Genomic DNA, 27,748 nt, shown 5'->3' with positions numbered 1-27,748 from the left:
GAAGGAACTGAATATTAGAGGTGTCAGAAGATTTGAGCTCTAATATTCAAGTTTTTTGTTGGTTTTCATTTTGTTACATGTTTTTAATTAATTCGTTCATAACTATCCTTAACTGTACAATATAATAAGATTCGTTACCACAGATGTATCGTTTTTATTCCCAACTAAGTGACAATTTATCTAGATTGGAGAATTCCACCCTTAAATTTTAATAAAATTTTTTCAGTGCTTTCCAAAAGTAAATTAAGTTGTTCAGTAAAAATTATTTATCCATTTTTTTTTAATTATTCTACGGAATTTCTAGATCTTCAGTATTTGTATTACACCTATAAAAGCTTGTCTGTAAATGTCTTTCGAGATATCATTAGAATAATTAATACCTTTTAACAAAGAAATGGTTGGTATAAATAAATAAGAGGCATAAATGTTGATTTTTAAATTTTTATTAATATTAAAAAATATAAATAATGACTTAATTTTAGATTTAAAATTGTCTTAAAAATGTATACTTAAATTGTAAAATTTTATCCAATTTTTTAATTCGCAAAAGTATTTTTCTTTTCACTTCGGAAAGTTCATGTGAATTGTTAGTGTCAACACTGTTTATCCTTTTTAAATTATCCATTAAACATATATCTAGAATATAATATTCAATTTCTGATTCACCTTCAAAATCAGAAATTTTTTGTCCTAATTTCTCAACGTCCAACTTAATTTGAGTGATCCTATCTGCTACTGAAAAAGGCTTAATGTAATTTAGTGGTGTACTCTGTGAAAATAATGAAGTGATTTCAATATTGGGAATAACTGAAGGTATATATTCGTTATTTTCTAATATATCAATATGTTTGCGTTCATTTAGAGATGTTCCACCTTCGTTTGTACTTATTTCATGATTCAGAATATCTGTATTTAAATGATCAGAATCTTCAAAATTTTTAAGTGTTGTTGATGTCTCTTTGTTTTCATATTCACTTAATTTATACTCGCATTCATTATTATTGCTGTTAAATAAATATGTTTCATCATTGAAGGGAGACATATGTTCAATTTTTGATTGACTATTGTAATTACAAACTGCTCCCTCTTCATTTTTCACTTCTTCCTCATTGTTAATATTATATATCGATTTAAAATAATTAAAACTGTCTTCATCTATTTCTTCTTTAGCTGTGTATGTATCTTCAACATTTGGTAAGCTTTCTGGGAAATTATCACATTCGTTTTCATTTAAATTACTGCCTTTATTTTCCAATCCATTATTATTTTCAGAATATGCTTGATCAGCAAAGTTACATACATTTTCAATTAAGGGTTCAACCTTTAAATTGTCCTCACTAAAATTAGATGTTACATAATGGAATTTCCTTATCGCTTCTTCATCATTTTGGTGCGTATTTGATGTAACAACGTTAACTAAACAATTATTTTCCAACCAACTAGAATGAGATTCTTTATTATTATTATTATTATTATTAAGTACTTGTTTAGAATCAAGTGTAAGTGAAGAATCATTGTAAAAAGGTGAAAGTTGTTTAGCTTCAGGTTCGTCATATTTATTTTTAAGTTCAGAATTATGTTGAAAGGAAGTTTCTATGACCTCTTCATTTGTAAAATAATTTGGTTCAGTTCTGTTAATTATTTTTCTATATTCAATTAAATCATAACAATCTTCTTTGTTTATAATTTCCATGTGATAATTATTAATCAAAGTGTGATCTGGGATGAACGAACTTATTTTATTAGGCTTTGTTTCTTTAGAGATATTTTCTTCTATTAAATCACCTTCACCCAGCTTGTTCTTTGTACTTTCATTTATATAATTCTTATTAATAGAAATTAATTCACTGCTCTTGTCATCAAATAAATTTGAATCTGACGTGTGAGTTATCAATTGATTTTTAAGACTCTTATCACATTCAGTACTACTTAAAACACACATTTGTCTATCAAGTTTCTTGGAATGATATGCATCTTCAGTGTCAGTGTCAACTAAAGTTATTAACCCAGATGGACTTTTAAGATTGTCAAAATCTAAAGTTTGGAATTCATTTTTGCATTCATTTACGAATTGTTTGCCTGTGATAAACACAAATTTTAGATTAGTTATTAGTTATATACGTATTATATAAAACTTACCAGAAGTAATTGAAGTGCACATATCACCTTGAATATTGGAGGTGCCGGAAGATTTGCCAGTTAATCTAGAAAAGCTTTCTTCTTTTTCATTTTGTTCAACTTTTTTAATTAACTCATTTATAAGTATTCTTAACTGAACAATATAGTAAGATTTCTGTTTAGTTATATTTGTATCCACAGATGTAATGTTTCTTATTTCCAATAATGTGTGTCTAAGTAATTTATCTATGTTAAAGAATTGTAGGTCATCTTTTCCACCCTTAAAAACTTCTATTTCTTGTTTGTATTTACTTATTTTCACTGGCATTTCTTTTAATTTTAATAAAACCTCATTGTGTTTTTTCAATTCCAGTTCTCTATTATTGATCTGGTTTGGTTCATCATCATCACAAGTTATCCCCTCAGGGCAATTTCGAGCTCTCCTGTGCAACTTTTCCAAAAGTAAATTAAGTTGTTCAGTAAAATAAGATTCTTGGTTGAGATTATTTAATGAGTTCAAATCATTAATTTGACTTTGTAATTCATTTATATCATTTTCTAACTGTAAAAATTGTTTATTTGTTTTTCTTCCTTCGAAATTTTCTACAGACTCTCTAAATTGATTTATCATCTTCAGTATTTGTATTACAGCTACAAAGGTTGTAAAATTCAATTCAACTGTTTCAAAATTAATAAATACATACTTTCATCCTCTCTATAAATGTCTTTAGATGCATCATTAAAATAATTAATACTTGGATGAGACTCTGTATTATCTAAAAATATAGGTTTGTGTTACATCTTAATTATTGATTCACCCATCTTACCTAATTGGGAATTAGAACTCTTCACTTGGTTCAATTCTGTGGATTCTGGTGATATCCTTGTTACTCCAGTTAATTTTGTTTGTGTTGGGTTGTGATTCTTTAATTTATTATCAATCTTCTTCAGGGTAATTCTTATTTGATCTATATTATAACTTTGAAGTTCTTTGACTTTTAGATTGCTTGATTTGATTTCCTTAATGCATTTAGTTAGTGATTTGAGTTTTTGTCTTAGATGTATTAAACGTACAATATCCTCATCCTCGCATTTTTTTATTTCATCTCTACAACGTCTTATGTATTCTGATATATTATTTAACTTTTCTATCGTTGGCGTTTTTTTCAGTACTGTAAAATGTATAGTTTAATATATGGTTTATATTTTACAATGAATATAACCTGTAGAATTCGTCGGCACTAATTGCATTTCATTTTCAACAGCAAAAGTGCAATTAGTTTGACAACTATCAACCACTCTTGTATAATTTCCGGTCTCTTCATCGTTAGAATGATCGTTTATACAAAAACCCACTAGAAATAAACAATAAATAAATACAATAATAACATCTAATGTAGACAAATATAAATACCAACCTATTATCATAAGAATTATAGTAATAACTTCTGTGAGTTCTTGGAAATATATTTTAACTAAAACAAAAATGATCAAAATATTAATAATTTGACATTTTTGTTTAAACTTCAAATGTTACCTGTGTTCCATGTGTTTTTCATTGCACAATAAATTTAATATAATACTAAATTTAATATCACAACAATAAACCTCAAAAATGACAAATGTTTATTATCTATAATTAATACTATAATACGATAATTTTATCAGTTGTGATATGAATTATCGAAGATAATAAAGTTACTTTTGTGTGTACATCTAAATTATCTTAATTGAATAAATGTGTGTTTGTACTAACTTAAAAAAAATAAATGTAATGTATTTGTTACTAAGTTCTTTAATAATAACTGTGCTTATGTGAATGCTATTGTTCAAGGAAAACACAATAAAACAAAATAAATCAATTAGGCATATTTTATTAAATGTAGATAACGTTGACAACAAAATATTTGAACTATATACAAAATATTATATATTTATACAGCACGTATTATTAATAAATATGATATAAATTATTTTAACAACAAACGAACACTTAACGGTTAGGAATATAGGCTTCTATAATATAATAATTAAAGATACAATCTTGTCTAAGATGTATAAGATAAATAATAATAGAAAATACTATAAATTTGATAATGGATTTTAAAACGAGAAGGACAGTTATCTGTTAACTTCTTCTCATCTTATTGATTTGAATTAGATGTAATACATTTAGTTATGACTATTAATAAAATAAGATAACTACAATTCATACTGTATTGTTATAGTCTGATCCATGTGTTGAAATAGTTATTGTGGCGTCTGGTTTCCTGAGTTTCTTTTTTTTCTTATAATTTCCCACTGACAGTACAGTTTTTGCGTTGCTTTGACATATGTATTTTCTTTTGCTTGTTATTTTATCAACATTCCACCTTAAACAAATGAAATAATAATAATGATATATTTTAAATATAACAATAGATGAAGTTTGAAAGTATTCTATTTGTACCTGTATTGAAGTTTCGGATCCATAAAAGCCGCAGTGAACTCCAAATCTTTGTTCCGCAGAGCTCCTGGAGCAAATCCTCTAAACGTGAGGTGTTGTCCATTAAACCAATTCCACTTTTTACTCTGGTTATCATATAATGCTCCAATCCACCTTTCTGTTGTTTCTATAAACGTACATTTCTCAATTCTATCGTTGCACGATATATTAATAGAGAGAATAAAATTGCTTACCTACAAATTGGTCAGTAAGGAACTCCCTAATCTTAAATTCGTGCTTCTTATTTCGTAATATAGCAAGCTTGGCTCCGTTTTCTTTACAAGCAAAAAAGGCGTCATGCCACGTACCAGGTTCCTTGCTAAAGTAGTAGCATTTTTTTCCGATCATGAACGTGTTTAGATTACAAGCGTAACTGATTTTTGTCGGGGTTGGTTGGGTGGATGTTGCCGGAGTTCTTGGGTACAATTTCAACTCACCGGGGAAAGATGTTTCGTTCACGTGGTAACCTTTCTTTGAACACAGTCTGCTCTCATATTTAGTTAGGTCATAGGGGTACGCACATTTTTTGTAATTGAATCTGGTTGAATTCTTTTGACATACGTAGTAATTTTTGTCCATGCAGTTCTTCGTGTTCCACCTGTGATTGGAAAATTACAAGTAAATATTGGATAAACATATTGTAAATATATATTATGTATATGTATACATAGTATGTGTAATTTAAGGGTACAATAGTATGGATCAAACTAAGCAGAAGTCTTAAAAATATGATTATAAATATAATATATTTTTTTTTATAAAATTATAACTGTAGCACCTCGAGAATGTTTTTGATATCCATCCAAGTGGAAAAAATTTTTCATTTAAATACTCTAACGACAATTGAAAATATGTCTTAATTACTATCATGCAGTAACAACATTTGTTGCGTTTAGTTTAAAGGAATGTCGTCCAAATGGTCACCCATTGTGTTTTTCTAGAAGATTAGTTAAGCAATATCTGTCAATCAGTATACTTAAACAATACGACCGAAAATTTATTGTCTGCAAAATCCAAACAATTGTTTAATGACTCTGATATCCAAACAGCATTTCAGTAAAACCAATACTAGTAGGAGAGAACCCTGCCATATCCGCAAAAAATATAATGAAAACATCTTTGCAAGGAAAAACAGCGACAAAAAATTGGTCGTCTTCGATGATCAAGTAGGTACTGATAAAGTATCTAGTTGTGGAGTGGTCTCCAAACACGAGGAGCATTTGACATTCTCTACACTTGCGTTTCCGAGTTATGATTTGTAATTTCTTCTTCTGTACCTAAAGTGGGCGAAATACAAAAAGCAAATAAGTTACATAAAATAGTACCTAAAAATGTGAAATTAACATTAATTACCGTAACAGACAAATCAAAAGAATAATTTACTAAAGTTTTTACACTTTGTTGAAAGAAAATTCACCTGACCGGATTGGTATAAAATGTAATGTCTATTATTCTGGGCATGAATTAAACATTTAAGTTGTTCTAAAGAACTGAGATAACGTTGTGAGTGAGGTTATAAAGAAAAATTTAACCTGTTTTAATTCTCGTGTGTTCCATTAAGGGGAGATTCAGATTGTTTGACAAATATTATTCAAACGTACCTCTTATAAGTTATACACCATTGGATCTAACCTCAAGTTATTTCTTTTCCAAAAATTTAATTGTAACAAGGATTCCAAACTGAAGAACAATAATTCTGTTTTCATCGTACAAAGCTATAGAAAAGAAATTTCATGATATGAAGGTTGTTTAAATTATGACAGTTTGTCAAAATTAATTTAAAAATCTTATATGAATAACTAAATATCACTGCAATTAAAAATTAGTTTATTATTAAACAACACACGCAAATCTGGGGTAATATTTTTGCACTGATAAAAATAATTATTATGGTGTAATTAAGAACAATAGGTTTGATTCTACTGGTAAAAGAGCAACCACTACATTTAGAAATTAAATATTAGATATTTAAATTACTTCTTGCACTAGCAGTTACACATCACCACAATTTACAAATGTAAATTCTTATAATAGAGACAGAACAGAAAATCAATCAATTATTACAATTAATGGACAATGGTAAATCATTAATGAATTGGAAAGGGACATAATATTTGATCCTTATTTAACTATAATGATTGAATATGTGCTGGTTGGAAGAAAGATAACATTTTATTTGATGATATAGTATTGTATGGACTACTACTGTAAATATTTTTAAATGTTATTAGAATTTGCTGATAGGGGTCAAGTGTAATCTTTCAAATTTTAGAAAAGTGACCAGAGTTAAAAATTGAATTATAGATGGTTTTTTAGAGGATCTAGCATAAAATAACAACTGCCTTAGTTGTACTACTAGTTGTAATAACAACAGTAAACTCTACCAAGTTGATGTGAGGTGAATGTGAGAAGGATGGCTCATTTATGTCTAGTGCATTAGTTAAGCACTTTGTTTTTATAGTTTAATTGGCCATAAATACACGAATTACCTTTCTTTATATTAAAGTAATCCCAAAATCTATTTGTCAATAAAGTAATCGTTGGTGAATCATTCCATATACAAAGAAGCTGGCGATCTTGATAAGATTTTGTGACAATCCCTTTAGTTAGACCATACATAAATTCGTTGCCAGTTAATCTTGCGTTAGAGTAAACAATCATAGCAAGAAACATTCTGCACTTTTAACCTGTATTACCTGATGACAGTCAAATACTTAATATTTATTTCATAAAACATCAGTTAACTATGATAAAAAATGTCAGTTTTTGCGTATTAGTTTCATATTTTCTTTAGCAACTTTAGACGCATGCTTCGGACGATTGTAATACTTTTAAATCCATATAACTACTAAATTATCATTGACAAATGGTATCATTACTTCTCTCATAATATCACCATATACATGAAACGGTCCATATCAGCAATAATTTCTAATACTATACAATTCCAAGAAAAATAACCTCAAACCATACGGTTTCTTTCACCATGTTTCAAAGGTTTTGTAGTTGCAATTGCACTCAAATACAAATGGAGAGAAATGGCCAGTTTGAAATGAAATACTTACTCGTGTTTCCGGTTTGTGGTGAGGTAAATACATTGAAAAGTTAAATCCTTCTGATGATCAGTTTTTGTGAACAACTTAATTTTCAAGGGCTCACCGGAGTCCCCCCACACCCAAATATTCTGATGGTAATTAAATCGACCTCCTATCCAAAAATTTCGTTTTTCTAAAACAGTGCAATGAAATTTAAGTTAACTTCTTTATTGAAATATAGATATGTTATTCCCAAACATTTTATTTACCTACTCCGAAATTTTTTATCAAAAAATTCGATATATAATTATTTTGACGTGCATTCTTGATGCTTGCTAAGGTACTGCCTCGTTTGACACATTCGTGATGGGCGTCGAGCCACGTTTCGGGTCCATTTCCGAAATGATAGCATTTGCGTCCTAATTTAACGAAACCATTGGGACAGACACTCTGAGCGGAACTATCTGAAACAAGAGTACGTAAAGTTTATAATAATAAAGAAAATTGGTTTTCTTCGTGCATCGACAAACTTACAAATACATACAAATGTAAAATTTCAATGAATTTCAATAGGATGTTATTGTGCCAGTTTTAAATTGAAATGGAGCGTTTCTATTAGTGTTTAACAGTTTGCCTTAACCCATTTTAATTTATTTTCCCATGTGCTTTGAGTTTTTAAGGAAAATATTTATGAAACTTGTTGCAATAGCATAAAATTAATATATTTATTTCGTTACTAAATTTAGATTAAAAAGTAGGTTAAATAGGCAATTTAATATCTTAATTCTGTAGTTGTGGAAAAGAAATACATATAATAATATGTTTATTAATATAATCGAGTTTGTGGTAGTATTAAAAAAAAATCAGTATGAATGTACTTGAGAAAAATAGTGTACTTTCAATTTCATTTAAGTGGAATTTGATAGGTTTAATTAAAATGCTTATGTACATTTCCTTGGTAAAAAAGTAATTATAGGTGTATAATGTTTTTTGTTAACAGAATAATTATAGTGTGTAAGGCCAAATTTGAGTTAAGTAATTGTAAAATATAAAATATAAATTTTTCAGAATTTAAAACTTAAGTTACATGAATTCCTAATTGTCAAAGTCGAAATTTTTAATCTATAAATAGATGGTTAATTCATTAATACGAGATGTTTCAATAAATATTTAAAGAACGTTTTAATATGCAAAGGTTACTTTAATTTCTGTAGATCATATTAATTGTCAAAAAGATTTATTTTGTTTTAATGCAGTTGCATTTTAAAATGCGCTTCATTGATATAGGTGCAATTACTGCCAATAAAAAAATTTAGTTAAATAATATTAAATTGAGGACATCATTTAATGTTTTAAAATATAAACTACAGATAAAAACTCCACTACAAATACAAACGTATACCAAATTAGTAAACAACAAAACATTTGTATAAAGTAAGTGGAAAATTCTTCACATAATAATAAATAATTAAAATATATACTTAAGTTTCTAAATAAATTAAGTAATAAACTTGAACCAGAATGTGTTTAATTACCATGAATAATAGTAATAGTTTTTCTAATAAAATTGATTTACAATGTTGATTTAAGTTGTTGTTGATACCTTGATCTTCAATCCTAATATGCAATTTATGGACATTTTAAAGTAAACAATTTTAAATTTGATGGTAATGTATTCGAAAAACTACATCATAATGTCCAAATGTATTGTAAAAACATTCATGATACTTGGACAATAAATTTCATTTGGAGTACTGTGACAAAGTTGATATTCCTTTCGTAAATCGCATGAATAATAAAAAATTATTTATTTTTTTACTGGCAAAATTGAATGACTATAATATTCTGATCTTACTCATTGATGTAATAATTTTGTGAACCTATCCAGAAAACCATTAAGGACAGAATAAAAATACAAAGAAATTAGAGTGTTTAATGTATCATGTATAATTTCTGTTATTGTTAAATATGGAATTTATCATTAACATTTTTGTATCATAACAAATACAATTTTAAACAAAAGCATCATTTATTTAAATTATATTATAAACGTAATTTACATTTTACTTAAGATTTTGTTTATTTAATAACAAAGTAGTGACATAAGTCTTTGACATTGTATTGTTGAAACTGAATCATATGTTGAATTACATAGTAATATTTATTGAGGATTAGTTATCTTTTTTTCAAACGCATTTATATTCTATAATATAATGTTTTATGAAAGAATAAGAAATAAACGGACTCTTTAAGATAATGACACCTCTATGACTTTTTTATTCATAACTCAATTTTATTAAATTGTACCCTTGTATACTGAATTTCACAAAAAAATGGTTGTAGATGAGACTAAGATGGAAGGTCTTCAGTTTAGAAGTCGAGATTTATGTAAAGGGGATTCAATATAAATCTACTTGCTTCAATAATATTTATAAACTTACTTCGAACTTCTGTTTAATGATCAAAGTGAACTTAGAAGAGTATTTGGTAAACCTACTTTACGAACTAGTTACCAATGAAGGCAATTGTTAGTAAAAATTGATAAGCTGTTTTCTATAATTTTTAATACTAGAAAGTTAAAAAATATAAAAAAATAGCATAAAAATAATTTGAAACAGAAGTCAATAACATTTGTTTAGTTAATAATGGTGACATTAGTTTTGTTAAAACAGATGCATTTGTATACTGAATTACATACATATTAATATTTGTAGAAATTGTTTTTTCAATATTAATTATGTCGAGATTTATGTATGTGGAGAGTATTTAATATAACTCTATTCGTTTCGAGAATAGCAGGACTGGCAACATCCATAAAAATTTCTTACTGATAAAATTGAACGCATATAATATTCTGATCTTATTAAAATAAAAATATTATTTGATAAATCTACTACAAACTAGTTGCCACTGAAGGAAATTCGTAATACTTAGGTACTATGAAAAAAAAAAATACATTTGGTTACACGTAATTAAATAGGTTAATTAAAAAACATTTTTGTTTCACTACAATTCATACAAATAATTTTAAACAAAAATTAATTGCATTCGTTAATAATATAATATATAATAATAATAATAATAATAATAATAATATAATAAAACAATATATAATTCGTTGCATTATATAATAAACATAATTTAAAGTCTATTTACAGTGGTGACATTTTAAATTATATTAATATTTATAGAGGTTTTCAATTATATTTACAATCTATTATGTCTAATACCGTAGGAGGAATAATAAATATAATGTGGCCCATTTAAGATAAGAACGCTACCATAACTTCAGAAGTGAGAAAAATGGTTTGGGTTATTTTCTTTTAATCACTAAATAAAATGTTTTATCAATCACTACAATAAAATATTTTAGGATTAATATTCATTATTCATTATATTATTAATTAATAATTTAATGAATTTCAAAACAGTCAAAAATTGATTAGGATACATTAAAAATGTAAAAAAAGAATACATCACACAATAAAATATGTCACAAAAATATTTTCTATCAAATGGCATACTCCGGAGGTCTATTATGACAATTTTGTATAGTTAATACATACAAAAAAATATTTTAATCGAACATCTTTTATGGAAAAAATAATTTAATACTCTTGAATACCAAAGGCTATGGGACTATAAAAATACCAAATCTGCCTCAGAAAGGTATCGGGCTCATAATTCCAGGAAATGTTGGTACTCATAAGATACTTCGATGCTGCGAATTTCAGATCTTTATCTGTTTATGAATATTCTCAGCACCTTGTGAATCGAATGATCTAAATACCGGATATGTTTTGGGGTAGGAAAAAATAAGTGCTATATATGTTCATAAGAACCTTAAAAAAAACGAGGTTACTTTCTTAATTTTGTTACGATAACGATAAAAGTATGAAACTACTTTTCTTGAATTCCTCATTTCAATTTTCGATGAAATTATGAGCTTCGGGATTTTTTAAAACGGTACATCACATTGACAAAAAATTAAAAATCGATTTTTTGCGCAAAAATTGATTTATTTTTATGATTTAACTCTTGAAATGATAAAATACAGAACTTTTCCGATTACTGTACTGGCGAAAACAACATAATAAAATCATACGCTGCCATCAGGTGAGAAAAGCGGCACCCCACACTGAGTTTCAAAGGCTGGGGCTATCGAATCAAAAAATTTTACATGCAGGAATTTCGGAGTTTTTATAGGCTCACGAATGGTCAAGAAAAATGTGGCTCAAAAATTAAACGGTTAATTTCGGTCCAAAAGCAAAAATTTTGGGCTCAAAAAATAACGGTAAAATGGAGAGGTGTAGCTTTATGGTAAAGGTATACCCGTCATAGAGTTTGTGGCACCATTCATGAGCCCATAAAGAGCCCGAAATTTCTGCATATAAAATTTCTTGATTCGAAAGTTCCAACCCTTGAAACCAAAATTTCAGTACTCAGAACACTTCGGAATCGACAGAATTAACCGTGTAATGTCAATGTGAAAAGTGGAAGTACGTAGAAAACTTAAAATTTAAAAAATCACGCATTATTTTTTGAACTACATTTTTTTCGACGGTTGTTTTTCGAGCCCAAAATTTTTATTTTTGGGTCGCAATTAGCCCAATATGAGGCCGAAATTCCCATGTAATTGTTATGTCCAACTTTTCTCACTAGCTGTCTTCATGCTCCAAAACATATCCGATATTTAGAACAATCGATTCACAAGGTGCTGGGAATAACAAATTTTACTGATTTTCAATATTTTTTGATTTATTCAGAAATGGCAACAGATAAAGATCTGAAACTTGCAGCATCAGTATCTTGTGAGTACCATGAGCCCGATACCTTTCTGGGGTCGATTTGGTATCGACCTATGACCTTTCATAAGAAAAATATTAGATATGTAAAGTATGTGGGAGAAAATTACATTTATCCAAGGAACCATCATAAGACATAATTAATTTAAAGTAAATATTTGTAATTTAAAATATTATTTGTAATTCTTGACATTAAATACCATAACAAATTACGGAGAATAATTACTAAAAGAAATTATATTTAAATTACAGATGTAGATACGAACATTTTTAATAATATCAATGAATTTAATTTTTCGTTTTAACATTTAAGTAATATGTTAATTAATTCAATTAGATTCAGTAAAACTAATAATAAATATTTATTGTACATTTACTCGCTAGGCATGTGCCATTTAAATATTTGCTTGAATTATTTTTAAACGCCTATTGGTATACACATTGTTTCAAAATACTTTGTATTCAATAATCTATGATATAATAGACAAACCTAAAAATTAAAATTCATGTATATCACCTGCAAGTGTATACTCATTAAATATTTATGATAAATGTCATTCTTATTTTAATTCTTGTGTTTAGTAAATAACACATAATTTGTGTTTAGATACTGCAATATTTAAAAGGACAATTTACACATTTTAGATTTTTTTAAACTTTTTGGGTTACTAATATGTTAGGTACATAATTTTTGTTAAATTCTAATATATATACTAACAAAAAACAATAAAATATACAAATATTGTTGAAAAATTATTTGCGCACTATTATTATTTACAAATTATTTTTAGAACCTTGTCTGTGTTGGTTATGAGGTTCTAAATGGGGAAAGTAGGGTGTACGCATTTGATATTTATAATTAAATATTTTGCTTCGGCAAATTTACTCTTATGCGGTGCATATACAAATCCTTGAAGATAATACTGCGTAATAACAATAAAAAAAGCACACAATGACGGCCTTCACGAGGTCATGGTCTTAAGTTAAAATAGTACATTATTTTTAGAATTTACAACTTAAAGATAAAATATTCAAAATAAAATAAAAATACAATTAAACATTTTTATAAGTTTCTTCACTCCTCGAAAACGTCGCCAGTACAATAAACTTGTATTCTGCGTAGTGGGGTCATTTTTGCGGTAACTGCCTTCAGTGCAAAAATATAAAATTGATGGTACAACTATGTCAACCTTCAAGAAACGTTACACTCTACTAGACTGCTAAATTTAGACGTTGACCTAAAAGGAGGTAATGGGCACTTACATCCAAAATTCTAAGCGATCTAGTTATTATCAACGTATAATTTGAAGGTTTCGTGTGCTCATATAATATTGTTCGTATCACTTAAATGATTAAAATGTAGTACTACGTCAATATTACCGATTGCAATGATAATTATTGTACTAACATAAGAGCTAACTGTTCATCGATAGTCTAATAATAATAATGATCTTTGGAGCGTTGACGTTTTCTATTTATTTAATAATTTCCTTTAAACGTAGACTTAGAAATAAGGTCTGTAATTACACCGTGTGCGGTAAGTTAACGATTTCCTTGGTATTGTTGTATGGTATCCTAAAGCAAATCGGATCGTATATAAAAGGTGGAACTTGGAGATCAAACGAAAATGATACACTACAGTAGTATAAATAGTAAACAGCATGTAAGGAATTCAGTCATCGGTGTCTCAAGGTTACTAACTTCATATTGACAACGATGAATTTGATCATAAAATGATATTTCCAAGAATCGAAATTTTATAAACGTTTAGTATTAACAACGGTTGACTTGAGAAGTTTTTAACAGTTCTAGATTTCTAGGTATGAATAAGAAAATAATGAATTTCTTTCAGTTTAAAAAAAAAATTATTTCAAAATTTGTCGTCTGTTAGTTAGTATTTTATAACTGTAGGTTAAGAAAATTTGAATAATTACATTTGTCGCATGGTATTCCTTATTTAAAATTTTTAAGTTCTCAGTAAAAGGTAATAATGTTTGTTAAATTTAAAACTTTATTATCTCGTTATATTTTGAATTTTTATTAGATTTGTTTAAAGAATTTTGATTTGTTATTTAAAGGGGCATACGTAGATTTTCCCAAAATGTTTATGAACAAATTCTTTACACCACAAGTTTTCAGCACATTTTGTAAAAAATCTAATTAAGTGATACATAATCGGAAAAATATAATTTTTTTAAATATTTTAACTTATAATCTAGTTCTGTGTATCTCTTTAAATTTATTCAAATATTTATTTACGTATTTAATGAACAAATTTTTTACACTCTAAGTATATATTCTCTAAATTTATATTTCCAGATACCTTTTAAAATCAGTAGATTTTAGTTTTTCTACACCTATTTTATTGATAATCATATTTGATACACATATTCACATGTAAATATCAAATCCATTTACTAAAAACATCTAATTAAAGCCCTAAATAAAACAATATATATTTTTTATTTATGAATATTTTAACTCTCGTTCTGGATTTTATTTTTATTTGAATTTTCTCAAACAGTCAATTCGTCATTTAAAGGAGCACATGTAGTTTATTTAAAACATGAAAAACAATGAACAAATTTCCTTATAGCATAAAGTTTTATTGTCTGAGTATATTTTTTAAGATATGTTTTAAAATTAGTATTTTTATATAATTTTTTATAGCTATTTCATTAATAATCTTACTTGATGCACATATCCATCTATAAATATAAAAACTTAAATAAAAGAAGATATATTTTTATTGCAATTATTTTAATTCAACTAGATCTATAGTATGTTGTATTTTTTAGAATTTTTATAAGAAGTTATATTCTTATTTAAAGAAGCATATGTAGATTATGCCAAAGTTATAATGATATGATTTAATTATTTTCTTCATGAGTTTCAAATTTTGAAATTAGTATATTTATTAAGCTTAAATAATTTTTCGTTACTCATTTCATTGATATACCATAATTATATAAATATAAATGCTAAATAAATAAATATTAAGTTCAATTACTAAAAAATTCTAAATAAACAGCTACTATCTCGTCTTGTACCTTTATTCGATCATTATTAAAAGAAACATATATAGTTTATGAACATTTTAATGAACAAATTCCTTATACCGTAAATATGAAATTTTATTCACAAAATTTATTTTTAATATATGTTTAAAAATTAGCAGATACTTTTATAAAAGTTTAATTAATTGCATTAACTGCACCTATTTAATTGATACATGTCCCTAAACAGAATCCTAAATAATTTTTTTTAATAATAAATATTTTAACTCTACCATACTCTACTATCTGTACTATCTTTACTGTGCTGTATTTTTATTACATTTTTTAAATAAACTCGTTATTTTAAGGGATATTTATAGATTATGCTAAAATGTTTATGAATAAAATAGATTTTGTTACTATATTAATAAATAAATTGGTAACAACAGTTTGAAATTTTAATATTTTTTAAAATTTGTAGTATTTTTGGTATATGTATACTTAATATTAAATTAAAATATTATTAGAAATAAATATTAACGAACAAACACCAAAAGTTTAAAATTTGTTTTTAAGACGTTTTTAAATCAGTAAATATTTTAATAACAGTTTTAAATTTGTGTGTTCTGTTCAAATTCTTAACACCATAAGTATAAAATTTTACTCTCTAAATACACTGTTTTTAGATGTATTTTTTTTTAATCTATAAATTGACTCGTTATTTAAAGGATCAAATATATGTATATGTTAATTAATAAATTCCTTACAAATAAGCATGAAGTTTTATTTTCTAAATTTATATTTTAATATATTTAAATTTAAGTTTGGTTTATTTTTTTTTTTAATTAGAAATGTTTTAACTTTATTTTTGCATTCTGTGGTAGGTTTCTATTAAAATTTTTCCAAGAAATCATCTCGTTAATTATAGTAGCACAGCAAGTTTTGCCAAAGTTTTACTAAAATTTTATTCTTCATATCACGAGTGTGACTCGCATTTTTTTATTTTTTTAAATAATTTTTCAGGATTTGTTGTTTTAAAATTTTTTTACAAATTATTAAAACTTTTTTCAAGAAATCGACTAATTTTCGAAGGAGTAATGAAAATATTAACGTACAAATTCTTAACCATAAGTTTTTTAAATCACTAGATTTAATACAAATTGTACATTTTCTGCTATCCCAATGTGTGTTTGATTTTTATAAGAACTTTCTTCCTAAAAATCGACTCTTTATTTAAAGGAGCATTCGTAAATGTTCATGAACAAATTCCTGATATCATAAGGATGAATTTTTTTAGATATTTTTTAAATCAATATATTTTTTAATAAAAGTTTTTAACTTTCTATAATACAATCTTGATCTATTTTAATATTTTAAGATTTATGATTAAGTTATAATTTATTTTTAGAAATGTTTTAACTTTATTTTCATATATTGTGTTGATCTTCTGTCAGAATTCTTCCAAGAAATCATCTCGTTAATCAAAGAAGCACTGCAGGTTTTGCCAAAATGTTAATGAAAAAATTCTTTACATCATAAGTGTGACTCGTATTTTTTTAAAATTAAACACGTTTGTCAACTTGAGGCAAATATTTGCATTTTGTGCATCTGGGCAAACAATTCCATGTATGTTAATATTTAAATAAATAAATCTTCTGGTTATTAGTTTATACAGTTATGTGTAAGATAATATAAAAAGATTGAATTAAGATAAATAAAACATATATTAAAACACAATAAAAATGTTACGAACAATTTAATATCTCTATAATTTGTAATTGTGTTGAATTTATAATGCAATATTTGCATAATATTATATGTTATGCTTTAGATGGTTGTTACGTTATATTTGTTAGCTCTTTATGCAAGTTGCAACTCATATTTCAAAAAAAATTATGATTATTATCATGCAAATTTTTAGATGACGAACAATTTCTTATAAAATTCAGACGTAGCTTCAACGAAATTTGTCAATTTGTTTCTAAGAATGTTGCTTAAGTTTCCTTATATCACCGCGTAATTTAGCCATTTTTTAGATTACTCAATTATTGTTGTTGTTCACACCACTACACTACACTTGAAATAATGAATTTTGTGTGAAAATTTTACCAGTTAATTTTTAAATGATGATTATTTATATGTAAACAATATTTTTGTTATTTTCTGAAATCAAATAATGGGATATTTTAACAAAATATCCAACAAAAGTGTTGTAAAGTATTGTAAACAAAATTGATAGTTTATGTTTACCATACTAGTATTTCCCCTTATAGTTTTTGTTTAGGTATTTTTGTGTAGAATATTATTGTTTAGATATCAGTTGTACCTAAATTCTTAACATTTTCGGTCAATTTCAAAGTATTAATGCTTAAACACGTTTACTTTTCACTTCAACTTAACAAATAATTTGTGGCTTGAAAATTGGTAGATTCTATGCACAAAATATTGAAATATATTGAAAGTTATTGTTAATTTTTTATTAAAAAAAGTAAACACCTGCAAATATAATGATCATTGTGATTAATGAAACGATCTTCCAGTAAATTAGATTTGTTCAGATTTGCAGATTGGGGGAAAGATTAAGAAAGAAGTAAATTCCATACTTTTTTTCCAGTACGTATATAATATATATAACATAATAATTTCTGTCTAAATGATATATAAACATTTTCATTGTTTTCTGAAATCAAGTGTAGCTGACGGATGTTTATTTAGCATTTTGAAATAATGAGATATTTTACCACTTACTAAGAACATATATAACATAATAATTTCTGTCAATATAGGTTCTTGATGTAAATTTTAGTTGTGGTTAAGTAAATTGACATAAACCACAATCGAAATTATTTAAGTTTTAAACGTTATTATTGTATTTTTATATTTTTCAGAATTAACTAGTTGCTAAAAACACTAATAACTATAAATGCTTCGATTTTTTCTAATGAAATGATATTTACATTCAACTGCTGTTAAATGTTAAACTGGATTTCAGAATTTGAATTAGTTTCTTATTATTAACATTTATTGAATAAATTCTCCTTTTTTATCAGATCATTAACAAGATATTTTAAGTAATTAAACCGGTCTTCTTGAATAAAGTGTGGCCAATTATTAAACTGAATAATAAATAAATAAAAAAAATAAAAATTAATTTTCGTTAATTAATAAGCCTAAAAATTCCAACGTTGATATTTAAATTTATTTGCCTGATTAAAAATTAAACAATTGGCAACACTATATACAAATATAATTTCGAAACCTCATGTATGTGCAATAACCTAATAAAAATAAAAAAAATGATAAACATTGTCTAAAAAATATAGATAATATTAAAAAAAATTGCCCATCAAATCCTAATCTGAACTTAATTTATAACATTACATACATGATAACACGAATACCAAAAACACAAACACAGGCCACATAACACTGTAACTATGTCTGCCCAACTTGAGCCATGTCAATTTCATTTCTTCCATTAGAAAAATATAAATTGTTCGTTAATTTACAATTATTTCGACCGATTCACATGACAATGAAATATATCACGAAACCTCAACTGCAAGAATATAAATAATGCGGCGAACGCATGTTACGACGTTAACCGCGTAAAATTTCAAACTGTACAGTATGAGCAGGAATACTGGGGCTACGTCTAGACGGTTGTGGAGAGGATGAATCGTTCCAGCGAAGCATAAATATTTTGTTGGGGAAGAAACTTGGGTACTGATCGATGTACATATTTAAAGAATGATAGTTTGGCTAAATGTCAAAAAATTACTATGATAAAAATTTCATTGAAAAATTGCTTCCTCCCATAAATATGTGTGACACTACAAAAACAATTTAAAAATAAAATGGGTCATTCAACTTTTTCGTTTATTTATTTATAATTTTGATATTGTTCTACAAATAAAAATAATTCAATTTATTTTTATTTTGAGTCTTATTCAATGTAGTGTGATCAGTCTGAAACTGCACATTTTTTTACTTACATTTAAAATGTTTGTGAAATTGAACTAATTAGTTACTATTAATATAAATGTGTAGATAAATTTTTATTATATTCATATTCATATTAATTTTTTATCTCAATCTTTTTATAGTGGAAAATAATGTTATAGTTTTAATACACACCTTCGTCTTGAACACATATTATGAAGCCTTGAAGTCTACGCTCATTGAACAAAAATGTAGTTTATACGTATGGCACAGATGAATATGGTTTATGTGTGAATATTAAACAGAAATACATAATCAGATTTTTTTAAATAGGGTGTTTCGTTTGCAGATTCAGATGTAATTTTTACATTAAATTTATGATTTCTACTACTACTTACTTACTAAATTTCTTCCAAATTGTCGGTTAGGATAACTGCAATCTGCTGAGTGATATTGACATGAAACATACATTTCCAATAAACTGACTTTATATTTACTGAATATCCGTAAATAATATTTATTAACAGAGTGTTGTGAATTTAAAGATAGATTACTTATTTGAAAATATATATAATACGCATATTTTTAAATACTAAAATATCACAGAAATATTTGAATGTTTTTTAATTATTTTTAAATTAATTAAAAAACAATCCTTCATTTTTATTATTCATTTATATTATTATGTATTTTATTAATCAATAAAAATACAATTATTTAATATCTACATTATATTTTTAATAATTATTATAGTTATTATTTCCAGCGTTCGACAAATGTAACGAAGTAAACTAATTTTAAAGAAAAAATAAAATTTGTGTGGGACTTGTATATTTAAAATAATATATAATAATATTATATGTATATATTTATAATTATACTATTATTTATTTAATTATATCATTATTTGCATTGTTCGTCAAATGTTAGATGGAAAAATTTATGTTGACTTTGAGACACCATGTGTATTTAGAATAATATATAATATTAATTATAATTTTAAAAATATATATAATTAACTTTATTTGTTTATTTTCAATCAATCAATAAAAATAAAATTGTTTAATATCTTCATTATATTTATAATGATTATTAAAATTTATTTAATTTTATAATTATTTGTAACGTTCATCAAATGTTACGAAGGAAACTAATTTTAAAGAAAAAGTCAAATTTATGTTGTCTTTGTGACACCATGTGCATTTAGAATAATATGAAATATTAATTATAATTAAAAAAAATCAAGTTAACTTTATTTGTTTATATTGTAGAATGTCTCTTTCTTTTTTAAGTTTTTCAATTAATCAATAAAAATACAATTATTTAATATCTTCATTATTATTCATATTATTTGTATCCTTAGTTAAATATTACGAAAGAAACAAATTTTAATGGAAAAATCAAATTTATATTGACTTTGAGACATCATGTACATTTACAGTAATATAGAATATCATTTATAATTAAAAAAAAAATCTAATTAACTTTATTTGTTTATTTTGCAAGATGTCTTTTTTATTTTATTGAAGTTGTTTTTTTCTAATTTTTAAATATTTACACAATGGTAATTTTATTCATTATATATTTATATATTTTTAAAAAATATAATTTATTTAACTTAATTTCTTCAAATTAATTTTAATTTCATACAGATTTGTATTGATACTATCTGTACATGATGTATGTACATTTAAAATGATTTATTTATTAATTAATTTAATTTTGTTTTTATTATTATTAATAATTATCTTTACATGTTTGTATTAAGTTGCGTTATAAGTTTCTTCATAACGATTTTATAATTCTACATATTTTTATTAATTATTATAATTTGTTGTTTTTATTATTTAATTTATTACGATTCTTTTTATGCGCATGTTTAATTAAATTTTTAGGATTATATTGGATATTGTCTATATTTTTAAAATACTGAGTCTACGGAGTGTCACAACATCAATTCAGGCGTTACTAATTGAGCTTATCAAAAATTACGAAGAAAATTAATTAAAACAGACTAAAAATTACATTATGTTTTATTATTTATTTACTCAATATCAATACGATTAATTTATTGATTTATAATAATTAATATAATTCCTTTAATTTTATTGTTAATTTTAAAAGTATATTGTACTATTAATTAACAACTCAAACTTTTTATGTTTGAATTTAATTAAATTTTACGATACATGTCAGTACATAAAATCATGCTGGAATTTATTAAAAACATAATTATAGAAGCATATGTCTTTTAAAAATGCATAATGAACTCATAATTTTATTTTATGGAAAAATAATGTTGTGAAGATGCACAATGTTTTAAATAAATTGAACACTTGAATAAGTTTATCTTTAGCTGGTTTAGTAAATTCGGTATACATTTTTAAATAATTAAGTATCACAGACTGTCACAACGACAATTTACAAAGAAATGTTAATAATTGTAAATTTGTTATATTTTTTAAATTCTAAAATGTGATATATGAATTTCGAATTGTCTTTTTGATTAAATTAAATTTTAAAAAAATGCTAAATGTTTTATTTTTATTTATTATGTAACAATATCATTATTTTATTTATTCATTATATTTAATAATTATAAAATTTATTTAATTTTATTACTTTTTGCAGTTAGTTATTGATATATGTGATTTTAACCCACATTTTTTATATTTGTATAAAATTAAATTAATAATAAAAATTTATTCTTTATTATTTTATTTTTGCCAACATTTATGTCAGTGTATAAAGGTAAACAATTTATTAAATACGTAATTATAGAAACTTGTGCTGCATGTGTCTTTTATAAATACATAATAAAATATACATAGTTTAACTTTATGGGAAAATAATTAAGTTTGTAACACAAATACATTCTTACCTAATTATCTTTTTGGGTCGAATAAAAAAAAGTGAAGACGTTTTTAATATTATTTTTTTCTGTAAAATACAGATTCGGTAAAAAAATTAAAAATAAACTCAAGGACGAGTTAAAATATTTTATTTTTTCCATTATTTACAAATTCTAAAATGTTACTTACAATGTAATTTTTTCAACATTATAATGTTTTCCATTATTAGATAAGGTCTTTTGTAATATTTTTATTTAATCACGATAAACACCGTTAAGTTTATTTTTATTTTTATTTCGGACATTTGACGTTTGTTTTCATTTATGTAAACCAAACCTTCAACGTTTACATTACATACGTAGAGTCACAATAAACCTGTATTTAATTAAATTGATTGCACAACGGTTTTGAAATTTATTTAAATCAAATAAACAAAGCCAATACAATCCTAGTTTGAAAATCTGTCTCGATAAGAATAGAACTGACTAGTTTGCCTCAAATGACATAACGATATGTAATGAAATGAGACAATCTGTTCGATTTTTTATGACCCACAATTAAAATGTAATCAAAAACGGCATAATGTTTTGATTTGAACTAAATTTAACGGAACGTATGGAAACAAACATGTGGTTTGAATGTTGAAATTATTATTTTTTTTTAGAACCAAGTATCTAATGTTTATAAATGGAACCTGTTCTGCAAATCAAGTGCATCACCAAATATTATAAATAAAATGATTTGTTTGGGATTAAGATGCAGAACAGGCCTAGTAAACTTGTTTTCATTGTGAGTTTACGATAATCCTTATCAAAGAGTTTTTTTTGGAAAATTCAAATCAATTATGGTCTCTTATCGGGGATGCATTAAGTTAGGTCGAAACTAGCAAATGGGTTACGATCCAATTTATTAACAATCAAAAAATTGTTAATAAATGGGAATTTATCTGACATGTGTTTGAATGCTTTCGTTCAGTAATTTTTATTTTATTCTTACTTGATACATCTATCAAATATTGTTTAATAAGCTATGTAAATGAACCAGTATAATAAGTTTCAAGAAACAAACATATTAAGTAATACAATTATCTTGTGTATTTACAAATATGGTTATTATTTATGCGAATAAGGAAGTGGTTTCCGTTAATAATAATCTAATATTAATATAAAAATTTATTAAATATTATATGTAATTAATAATTAAACAATAAAATAAATTAGATTGTGTTATATTAAATAAAAACTTATATATTTATTTCTTTGAACAAAAACATAAATACAATAGTTTAAATATTACAGATATTTATATAATTAAAAAAAAACAAATATTTAAATTATTTAGTGATTTTACACATAATATTATGTACATATAATATATGTATATATCAAGTTACGTAAAATTTTATGATTTTTTTAGTAAATCCTAAAATCCTACATATATAAAAAATCCACATAATTCTGTGCAAAAATTTACCTTAGTTTTCAATAATATTGGAATATCATAATAATAACACTGCAATTATATTAATACTCGTAATATTCAAATTTTATTTGCTTCTGTTAATCAAGATAAGTTCGTGGTTACCTTTCTCAGTTATTCTGGGGTAATTTACTCATATGATTAATTAATTTTACCATGAACTTAGGAAAATAAATGTACTGAATTGAACGGTGGATTGATCAGAGGAAATAAAATTTTTCATTTATAGGGTGGTTCATAAAATTTTGTTTAATGTATGAGGAGGCATAATGTATAATGAAATTATATTTATATTCTATAATAATCAGTAGATAAATAATAACATTCTATATATAACAATAATAATAATAATTTTAATTATTTTAATATTAATGAGCCATTATTATTTTTATGAAATTATAGTACTGTAACACAAATATTCATATAGTTTAAATATTTAAATTTTTTTAATTATTTTGTGCATAATATTTGTCTTAAGTAAAAAAAATCATGTGGACCTAGTCACGTTATTTCCAATTTTTCAAGGCAGATAAATTATATATATTTTTTGTATAGAATATCTGAAATTTGAACTATGTATAAGGAACTACCATATATATTTGAAAATATTTTTAGGAAATTTTACTAAAAATGGTCTTGGGTTAAAAAATCGTAAAAATATTAAAAAAGTTTCATCTATTACAGGATCACCATGTAAAATATTAAATATTAAAATATAAATTATATTTTGTAATAACCAGAAAAAAGCAACAATTTTAATAATAATTAAAGTTAATAATTATTATTTCTTGATGTGTAATATACATTACCTTTTGTTAGTACCTTTTACTTCAATATTAATGTGTCTTTGATTTTATTTTCAGTTCGGTAATAATAAATTTGGTCTATAACTTAGAACTACTATATATGTATATTCAAATTAAATTTACATTTAATAAATAAAAGATAAAAATTATAATAATAGCAATTGAACTGAATAATATTAATTTCTTATTGTTTAATATACATGTTAATTGCTTTTATTTTTAATTAATTATTTAGTTATTTTATTTTTTTATAGTTAAAATACATTGAAAATTAATAATATTATTTTGTGTAATGTTATAGATTTATTTTAATATTAAATATATTTATTATTTTTATAAAATTATTGATTTGTAATTTATTTTATTTTAGCAATTTCTGATTATTGACAAAAGGAGTGCTATTTTTATTTCAGTGATATTTTTTGGTGCATATAATTTTAATAATATTTTAGAAAATTCATTTATTCATTAAACCTATTATTTATGCATTTACATGCATATTCAAATAAAATGTTTATTCTTTAATAACCAGAAGATAACATACAAATAATAAAAATACCAAATTAATTATTTTAATGTCTTTTTGTGTAAAATACTTATAACAAACTATACATGACTATTAAATTTCTTAATTAACATTCTATTATTTTTATGGAAGTATTGAAATTGAATTTCTTTTATTTTAGGGATAACAATTTCTAATTTTTATCAAAAATACAATCATAAATTAAGTTATTAATTATTTTACGTATAATTTTTCTATATATAAATATATTTTATTAATTAAATAATAAATACATTTTCACTATATAGATCATTATTAAATGTTTACATAAAGTGGGGTAAATTTGATTTTTTTATGTTAATACAATGAAATATTTAAATTAAATATAGATTCTACAATAACCAAAGAAATAGATAAATTGAATATAAAAGGCTGCTAAAAAATAAATATTTGGACTGCAATTGAATTTAAAACTATCAACGCCTTCATTTTATATAAACTTACAAACCTTTAAAAATTTTACTTTCATTTAATCATCGTCTGGAGATTCTGGTTTGGTTAAAATTAATAATGACATAATAAAATTGATTAGAAATTATTTTCTCATTCATCGATAACATCGAGTCTTTCATCTCATCTGGTAAGTATCCAAATTAATATGTATTTATTAATAATTTTACAGCTACAACTAAAAATATATGTTTAAAATTTATTCCAACAATGCTGTTCTTTATTTAGAACCGCATTTTTTTCTTTAAATAAAACTCATGACGATAACAAACTATTTGCTAAAAATTGATTTTGATTTTTGAAAATCATTAAACTAAATCTCTTTCTATAAATAGATATTATTTAAGAACATATTATTTTTGTTACTTTTACATTTTAACATTTGCAAATTTTTAAGATCAACAAAACTTTTAGCGGTCGCTTTGTCAATTTAACTAATATGCTGCCAACTACCACTAATAAATTGCCCTTAATAATGTTCATCAGAATGAATTTTTTATGGTGTAAAAATTCCGAAATAATTAATCATAATTATGAATTACGACTTGGAGAACTGATTCGAATCAACATGAGTGACATCAGATATTATCATAGAAAGTAATGATCTTTATTGGCATTTTGTGTTTAATGGGGATTGCCATTAAACTTTGATTCCATTATTTTACTATGTAAATAATTTTAAATTAAGAGGCAAATCAACAACAACATATTTCTAATAAAATATGCCTTGTTAATAAAAAAATTTAAATTGTAACTGATCCGATCAACAAGATGAAAATGCATCTAATTGATTGATTAATTAATATTAAAATTAATAAATTGATCAATATAATCAATCATAATTATTATAATTTCTAAATTCTATTTATAAAACAAAACATAATGAAAAATTTTTTTCTATATCTTATTTATAATCAATTTTCTCTTGACACTTGAGGTTCACATATTTTTGAGTACATATTTTTACTATTTTTACAACTTTATTGTAAATTATTCTTAATTTTCAAAGAATTTTTTCCTTCTAGTTATTATGAATTTTATACAAGGTGGATAAAATGTATATAATATATTTATATTATTAATATTGTATTTATTTTATTTTAGTAATAACAATTTCTAGCTGTTATCAAAAATGGAATCATAAATTAAAAATTTGGTTTGTAGTTTAATTTAAAATAATTAGGTTTATTTTAAACTAACAATAATAACAATTGAAATTAATATTTTTTATTTTTTATATAGTATTTTAGTAATAAATGACTTTATTGTGTATACAGTATAATATTGAAAAATTTAATAAAATCTATATAATTATTTAATTTAATCAATCATAATTATTAAAATCATTATAATTTTTTGTGTTATTTTTAAAACAATTAATTAACAAAATTTTGACTATATCTAATATCTTATATGAAAATATTGATATTTAATTTATTTTACTTCAGTTGTCTAGTTATAAATTAAAAACATTCTTATATTTTGGTTTAAATTTTACAAACAATAATATAAAATTTTAAGTATTCAACTTATAATTCAATTTAAATTATTCACTTAAATTTATATTGATTTATAAATATCAAAAAACTTTAATTTACCATAACTTAAACTGTGTCCAGAAATTTTAAATTGCTTAAAATTGATGACTAATGAAATTGATTAGACAATATTTTCTCATTCAACGATATCAATACATACGATAAGAAGAAAAAAATAAAATAAAATAAAATAACAATTAAAATTAATAATTTATTTATTTATTTTTTTTTATATTGAATTTTAGTAATAAAAAATTCTAATTGGCTGGTTAAAAATGAAACAATAATTTTATTTTTTGATAACATAACATTTCATATAGCGTAAATTTCACAGTTATAATTATTATAAAAAATAAATTGGTAATATAAATATTCATTTAGATTAAATTTTATTTACAGTTATATAATCAATTTTAAAATATTTATTTGTTTCATGCACAATATTGGATTAATATGTAAATATTAAATAAATTTTGACTCGCCTAAGGTGATTAAAACTTTGTAACAACTTTTGGTTACTTGTTAAAAATAAATTTATATTTTGATGTATATATTAAATGAAAATTTTATAATTATTTTAAGAAATACGAAATAATACAATAGTTTTATAATTTATAATTTATTTAATAAAATAAATATTAAAAATACTAGAAAGCTTAATTTAATGAAATGCTTAA

At 24.0% G+C, this 27,748-nt stretch overlaps 3 protein-coding genes across 4 annotated transcripts; all 3 read right to left on the bottom strand.

The window, feature by feature from the left end:
• Positions 1 to 467: 467 nt before the first annotated feature.
• On the bottom strand, positions 468 to 2,741 carry LOC126265369 (putative uncharacterized protein DDB_G0282133). Its single transcript, XM_049966538.1, has 2 exons — positions 2,140 to 2,741; positions 468 to 2,079 (listed from the first exon to the last, which is right to left on the bottom strand). The coding sequence occupies exons 1-2, from the start codon at positions 2,444 to 2,446 to the stop codon at positions 485 to 487; spliced, it is 1,902 nt and encodes a 633-aa protein (XP_049822495.1). The 5' UTR covers positions 2,447 to 2,741; the 3' UTR covers positions 468 to 484.
• A 46-nt stretch (positions 2,742 to 2,787) lies between these two features.
• On the bottom strand, positions 2,788 to 3,677 carry LOC126265405 (uncharacterized). Its single transcript, XM_049966766.1, has 5 exons — positions 3,656 to 3,677; positions 3,537 to 3,593; positions 3,342 to 3,473; positions 2,946 to 3,290; positions 2,788 to 2,894 (listed from the first exon to the last, which is right to left on the bottom strand). The coding sequence occupies exons 1-5, from the start codon at positions 3,675 to 3,677 to the stop codon at positions 2,788 to 2,790; spliced, it is 663 nt and encodes a 220-aa protein (XP_049822723.1).
• A 299-nt stretch (positions 3,678 to 3,976) lies between these two features.
• Positions 3,977 to 19,050, bottom strand: LOC109594018 (uncharacterized). Of its 2 annotated transcripts, none has more exons than XM_020009181.2 (6): positions 18,825 to 19,050; positions 7,908 to 8,102; positions 7,669 to 7,831; positions 4,798 to 5,201; positions 4,568 to 4,721; positions 3,977 to 4,490 (listed from the first exon to the last, which is right to left on the bottom strand). In XM_020009181.2, exons 1-6 carry the CDS (start codon positions 18,916 to 18,918, stop codon positions 4,328 to 4,330), a joined length of 1,173 nt encoding a protein of 390 aa, XP_019864740.1. In that variant the 5' UTR covers positions 18,919 to 19,050; the 3' UTR covers positions 3,977 to 4,327. The 2 variants fall into 2 exon arrangements, with proteins under 2 accessions (XP_019864740.1, XP_019864739.1); XM_020009180.2 differs by having other exon boundaries at positions 4,568 to 4,730; positions 18,825 to 19,048.
• Between the last annotated feature and the right edge of the window lie 8,698 nt (positions 19,051 to 27,748).

The sequence above is a fragment of the Aethina tumida genome, chromosome 4 (genome assembly GCF_024364675.1).
Source record: "Aethina tumida isolate Nest 87 chromosome 4, icAetTumi1.1, whole genome shotgun sequence".
Lineage (NCBI taxonomy): Eukaryota > Metazoa > Arthropoda > Insecta > Coleoptera > Nitidulidae > Aethina > Aethina tumida.
The sequence above is the reverse complement of the archived record's forward strand: the minus strand, read 5'-3'. Positions and strand labels throughout refer to the sequence as shown.